General features: G+C 45.8%; 1 protein-coding gene across 1 annotated transcript; it reads left to right on the top strand.

The window, feature by feature from the left end:
* Positions 1-832: 832 nt before the first annotated feature.
* Positions 833-6,178, top strand: LOC125531392 (zinc finger transcription factor YY1-like). Its single transcript, XM_048695816.1, has 4 exons — positions 833-1,174; positions 1,264-1,322; positions 5,132-5,331; positions 5,446-6,178. The coding sequence occupies exons 1-4, from the start codon at positions 1,134-1,136 to the stop codon at positions 5,605-5,607; spliced, it is 462 nt and encodes a 153-aa protein (XP_048551773.1). The 5' UTR covers positions 833-1,133; the 3' UTR covers positions 5,608-6,178.
* The last annotated feature ends 840 nt before the right edge of the window (positions 6,179-7,018 follow it).

Consider the following 7,018-nt stretch of genomic DNA (forward strand, 5'->3'; position numbering starts at 1 on the left):
AGAAATTGTTACCGGAGCAGCGGCCCATCATGTTTAGCGCTCGGTTGTAGCGCACGAAGCGAGTCAACGCTGGATTAAGAGCAAATCTGACGTCAGAAAGCACCCAAAACTGGCAATTCGATGACTGTGAACATTAATAGCCTGAGAGGGTTGGAAAGTTGCACAGTTTTAACATATCTAAATGGTAAAACCGAGTAGTGACCATAAATAATCAAAACCTAAATATAATCCCTCCGTTCCTAAATATAAGTCTTTTTAGTAATTTCAATAAAGACTATATACGGAGTGAGGCGTTTTGGCTTCCAGGATCATCTACACCTTTGCTGAGTAAAAAAGTCAAAACAAATACTAAAAAATTCAAAAAATTTCATTTTTTTGGCATGGTAGATAATCTGGTGCTTGTTGTCCGCCCCAAATTTTAAATCATTTGGACATCTGAGTAGCTCTCGGCAAAAAAGACAAATTTGGGATCTGTTAAGTAGTGTGTTGTTTATATACTGTTCTGACCCAATTTGTCTTTTTTGCTGAGAGCTGCTCAAATGTCCAAATGCTCTGAAATTTGGAGCGCACCCCATACACCAAATTATCTACCTTCCATGAAAAAGTTGGATTTTAAAAAAATTTATGAATTGTTTTTTGACCGGATACAGATGTATCCGGGCTCAGAATTGAATCTTATATATGAATGTATATGTACATATTTTAGAGGGTAATTCACTCATTTTGCTTTATATGTAATTCGCATTGGAATATCTAAAAACTTATAAACTTATAGTACACACGTGTTAATCTCTCCCTTCCCGGCACCCATTTGGCCATCTAGACGCCCCCACAACCGGAAACAACGCAACGGACCTGTTTCATTTGCCTTTGGTCTTGCGATGAGATGATGACGGGAACGGAGCAGCCGCGGCCGCGAGGCGTAGCCATAGATTTCCTCGCAGCACGACATGCTGCTCCTCATCCACCATGCCATCCGACTCCGAGCCTCCCTCCCTGTCTGTACCCACCCGTAGCCCGGTAAACATAAGTCGCCGCCAGCCCCAGCCCCAAGACCAAATCCGAATCTCCCCTTGCAACAATCATCCGTAACGCCGTCATCGCCTTCCGCCCTGCGGCCGCGGGGAGACGCGATGCAGGGACTCCACCGCCGCTACCGATGGATCAAGGAGTGGTTTGTCTCCCAACCCCTACCACCCCTCGAATTCCACTCCGCTTCGTGTGGTTTGGATCTGAACTATTTGCGCCGCGTCCTTCTCCTAGGGTTCCGCAGGACCTTGTCATCGCCGGCGGCCCGTGCGCGCTTTACAAGTGGGTGCGAGGTACGTCGCCTTCTTCTTGCTGCTGTAAATTCTTACTTTGACTTACTGTTGTGTCACGGCTCCATCACTTGTTGCTTAGTGTCATCGTGCCTGCAATTGCTGCGTGACATGATCTTTCTTTGGTTGTTATTGTGGTTTCCGTTGCGTAAATTCCACCGGGTGTTTATTAGATAGAGGCTTTGGTTTCATTAGTCACAGGTGCAAGCTAGCCTAACTTTCGAGAAAGCTTAAGGTTGGGCCATTACAACCTAACACCACTCCAGCAAGATAGCAACTAACGACCGCTAGAGGCAAGTATAACATACACACTACTAGAAATGCAACTGGCCTAAAAATGCTTATCATCTTCCGACACGTGGCTGACCAGTGGAAATGTTTGTCATGATTCGTGAACACGGCCCAACAATGGTGCGGCCACACACCACTGTTGAAGCCATCCTTGCAGCACTGGGGCATTGCTTCCCCCTCTGTGTAGGCCAGATCCGGCGTGTCCCACACAATGAGAAGTTAGCCCTGGAGGCCTAACAAGAGCACACAGGATGCCCTGCCCGTGCTGAAAAGACGGCCACTCATCGACTAATGTCGATGCCCTGCATGTTGTACTGCCACACGTTGCACTGACCCGATCCTTTCTTGTGTGGCCACATATCCATCTCAACATGTGCATCTCTGCTACACCTAACTTTGGACATGTTACCCTTTAGTTGGCCAACATTCAGTGCCATACAACATCGCAGGTCGAATCGCCGTTCTATAGACCTGCCTTTTAACTTTTGTGGCACTCTTGTCACAGAGAACGCCAGAAGCTTGGTGCCACTTCATCTATCAAGCTTTGATTCGATGGCTCATATCTTCATCGATATCATCATCCTTCTGCAGCATTGACCCCAAATATTGAAAAGTGTCCTTCTGAGGTACCAGCTGCCCAGCAAGGCTCCTCGTGCCTAGTAGTACTGAAACCGCACCTCATGTACTTGGTTTTAGTTCTACTAAGCCTAAAAACATTAGTTTCCAATGTCTCTCTCCACAACTCTAACCTTGTAATTCTCTACATTATTGAAATATCATTACGACAAGCATATGTTGTACCGATTGCATCAAGTAGTAGTCTGCTCTTTTTCTGATTTAGTCTACTGCAAACATTCTACAATTGGAGATTGGCATGGGGATTGTGAAGTTTCTGTTTAATCTGTACAGACTTGAGAACCAATAAAGCCATTAGTCTAGTGATGAATTCTCGCAAAGCAAATAGCAGAATTTCAGATTTCATATGTAGACTGTGATCAACATGTCAAAAGATTTATGTTAAATTTCAAGTGTTTGGTGTGGACAATGTTGCACTCTTTTACACCTGTTCTTTGTTTACAACTTCCGAACAATTTAGGAGTTACATGCAATGTACCAATAAACCATTAGTCTAGTGATGCGTTCTCAAAGCAAATAGCAGAAGTTGAGATGTCAGATGGAGATTGCGATGAACATGTCAAAGGATATATGTTAAATTTCAAGTGTTTGGTGTCGGCAATTGTTGTGAACCTTGATTCACAAGGGGTTAACTACCGTGCTGAAGATAGCCAGACGTCGTGGGATTGGGTAATAGGTTGAGACAAGATAATAATTCGTAGAGATTAGATCGGTTGTTCTTCCTTGCCTCAAACGTGGATGCATGCCATCCTTATATAACGGATGCTCAGGTCCTTGACCTCTCCTAATAAGGCTTAAAATTTTCCTTATACGATTGAACTCTTTCCTAATCCTATACTTTCCTAGTGTACTCTTAGGATACTTCACTCTCATGGACTCCTTCCACGCTGGTACTCTTGCCTTGATACTGTGAACCTTTTTTCCGCAACATTACACCCCTCCTGGACAAGCAGCTTGTTGGTGGCCAGGGCTGAATTCCTTCATAGCCCCGCATCAATGTGATAGTGATACTGTGACTGCAGCTCTACGTTTTGCCAGACCTCTTGCCTAATTCTCTCAGGTACAACTTGTATATCTCTAGGTCACCCTGATACTTCTGTCTGAGATCCTCTCCAGGAAATTTGGAATGTCCCTTGTTATGTTGCTGACATTCAGTTGGCAATAGAATTCTTTCCATGTCCTGTTGGTCACATATTCCTTTGACACCCCCTTGGTCACGTTCTTCTGGTGGACGCTATACAAACCAACCAAGGCTATTTTCTGTTTTATGGAAAATGCAACAGCTGGAGCCAATACGGATCCCATTTGATTTGTTCTCATGCATGCATAATAATTCTCGTGCTTTTCTTTCCAATCTGAAATATAACTTCTACATATTCTATGCACCAAATTATCTCTTCCTGTATGTACACATGCACACACAACTAAACATTTGCTTGAACCAACGTCCACACATGAATGATGGCCCAGATCAATTTCGTGGACAACTCCAATGCTAGGTCCATGCTCAGCAATTGACCCTTTTCTAGCCTGCCTCAACCGTTCCACTGAAGATGATTTTGGATGGCCCAGATCAATTTCGTGGACAACTCCAATGCTAGGTCCATGCTCAGCAATTGACCCTTTTCTAGCCTGCCTCAACCGTTCCATTGAAGATGATTTTGTTGATGCTGTTATGCATGGTTGTGTCGCCACTGTCGCTAGCAATGCTGCTGTGCCTGGTCGCTCCTATGTCGCTCCTCTATCTGCATCTGTAGCTTCTGCATCCGGATGTCTCGTAACTGCTGCTTGCTGCTTCTTCGTGCGCCTCTACAGCTTCTTGCAAACCGCCGCTGCTACGCCGACTTCAGGCTGCAGTGATGATATTGCTGCCATGCTCGCCGTGTTTGTCGCTGAAGCCATTGCTGCCCTCCTTTACTTTGCTGCCTTGATATCAAGCATATACGAATCTTGAATTTGTCGAAGATAGATTGGGTTGAGGCGTTGAACTCTTCCATGAAAGAGTCTGCATTGAAAGCCATGGTGGCTGTCTCTGATACCAAATGATGTCAACCTTGATTTGCAACGGGATAACTACCGTGCTGAAGATAGCCAGACGGTGTGGCTGTGAGGAGGGATTGGGTAGACATAGGTTGAGACAAGAGAATAACTGGGAGATATTAGATTGATTGTTCTTGCTTGCCTCAAACATGGATATGTGTCATCCTTATATAATGGATGATCAAGCCTTTGACCTCTCCTAACACGATTAGACATAGATCTTTCCTTATGCAATTGCACTCTTTCCTGCCCCTATGCTCTCCCAATGGACTCTACTTCCTCCGTCCGGGTTTATACTTTATAGGTCTCAGGGGCCAAAACGGCAAGACCAAGGTGCAGCTGTAGTGAACTGCATGCACACGTCTCGGCTTAATTAATTGTGGCAATTTAATTGGCTGCAGGCATGCCGTTAGCTGTAATAGGTTGCATGCTTGGTTGGGCATATTGACTGGAGGAGCGCTTTTAGTGACTGCATGCTGCCAGTCGTAATTAACACAGCAAACTGGAGGGGAATCGAGTCGAAATACTTCCATTATAATTACTGCGGCCTTTTAAATTCAAACGGCTTACCGTGGCTCACAGGTCCTTCAATCCCGGGCGGAAGAAGTACTTTTCTGTCATGGACTCCTCCCATGCTTGCTTTATGTTGGTACTGTGGACCCATGTCCACAACAAAAGTATTGCATTCTTTTTACACCTCTTCTTTGTGTACAACTTCAGACCAATTTAGAAATCAGGTGCAATGTAGCAATAAGGACAAACTAGTTGGATTTTCTTCTTGACATGTTTGCGTTTTAGTTTAGCATTCTCATTCAGCTAATATTTTTATCTTCATTCCCTGATAGAGGATAGGTTGGCTGCTCTTAAGTCCAAGGACAAGGAAGAAGGGGCATGCACTGCAAAGCCTGACCCTGCCACTGAGGTTCTTTTCTTATGCAGCTATGATGGCTGTGGGAAAACTTTTGTTGATGCAGGTGCTCTTAGGAAACATGCCCACGTGCATGGGGAGAGGCAGTATGTCTGTCACTACGAGGGATGTGGGAAGGTATTGTGTCATCCATATCTGTCTTGCCTACATCGCAAAGCCATTTCCGTATGGCAGTGACATTTTTTATACTGAGCTGCTTATCTAATTTTTTCTGCTGAATCCGTTTTGTAGAAATTTTTAGATAGCTCTAAGTTGAAGAGGCATTTTCTTATTCATACAGGCGAGAAGAACTTCGTCTGCCCTCATGAAGGTTGTGGCAAGGTTATTACCATGCTTTCTCCATGTACTTGTTATGCTTTTCTGTACAGAATTTTGGTTCTTAATCATATATAATTTGTACATTTGAACAAGTTACCAGAAATATTTAATTACGGAGAAATGTTATTTATGTTAATTAAATATAGAAAAGCTCCATCATTGGTTTCTGTTTTAGTTCTATTTCTTATCCTAGGGCTTGGCATTTCAATCATTCTGTTGGTCGCATCCGGCGCTGTGTGTGCGCGGCGGGTGCGGGAGCCGTGGAGCGTGGGGAGTGGGGCGAGCAGGCGCACCATAGGTGCGGCGTGGCACGCGTGCGCGCGCGTGTATAAGGTCTCCCCCCGGCCCTTGTGTAATTGCTGAGGCTTACGAGTTCGTGCTCGTGGAAGTGGCGTTCGAGCGCCGGAAAAAATCCTCCTGTGTCCACTGTCTTCTTCCTTCCTCTTCTTTGTTGTGTTAGAGAGAGAGTGAGAGGGAGGTGCAGCAAGCGAGAGGAAGAGGAAGGCCACGACAACAACAATTGGTATACAGAGCCAAGTTCGAGGGGCGGTTGCGGAGCGTGCGGCCGCGTCCGCGGCGCGCGCGGTGCGCGACGGACATGAAGGTCTTGGCAACGGTGCGCGACGAGCGCATGGCGTCGGCAATGCGCGGCGAGTCCACTGATTTTTAGCAGAGCCGTTACAATAAACCTGTTTCTTATAGACGCGGTGCAAAAGCAGTCATCGGCAGCAGGCGGCGGCTTGCAATCACCACTGAAGAAGTTCAAGGGAAACTACCGGGCGTGTACACTTTTTCTAACAGATGCTCATCATGTGCTTCAAGACACAGTCGATTCCATTCAAGCGCATGCCCACAACGAAAAACAATTTAGAGAAAAAAGAAAGAAGCAAAGGTGTGACTTGTGGTTTCAGTTTATGGATTTCAAAGCAACCATCACATGATACCACCGCAAAATGCTGCACCCGGGCTCATCGACCAGCCATACCGAACTTCGAAGCATTCAGTAACTTTAGGGCATCTCCAAGCCAGATCAAAGGCGAGCTGGATACACGATACATCACCACCATCCTATATAGCTACCACTGTTTGCGGTACGTGCATGTATCCATCGACAGGCATACATCAAAATTCCCTTCATTGTTTAGATATTTATAAACCTCTCTTCAAATTGTCAGGGTGTAAGCATAAATGATTAAAAACAAAATTATAGAAATACTACATCTTAACAGGTGATCCATGTTAGCCTTAATCTTGACTTGCAGGACGTGGCTAAGCTGATCCGGTGCTTGTGGGCTGTTAGTGCATGGCATGCATGCGGCCGTGGCGAGTGGACCAGCTGAGTGGCCGTGTGAGTCGTAGTGGTAGTTAGTGCGTGTGTGTCCGAGTCAGCGCGTGTGTGCGTGGCAGCGTTGTGTGGTTAGCGAGGAGCGCGCGAGGGCGACCGCGCTGGGCGCTGGACCCGGTCGCATCCGGCGCTGTGTGTGCG

This window comes from Triticum urartu, unplaced genomic scaffold (genome assembly GCF_003073215.2).
Source record: "Triticum urartu cultivar G1812 unplaced genomic scaffold, Tu2.1 TuUngrouped_contig_7003, whole genome shotgun sequence".
Lineage (NCBI taxonomy): Eukaryota > Viridiplantae > Streptophyta > Magnoliopsida > Poales > Poaceae > Triticum > Triticum urartu.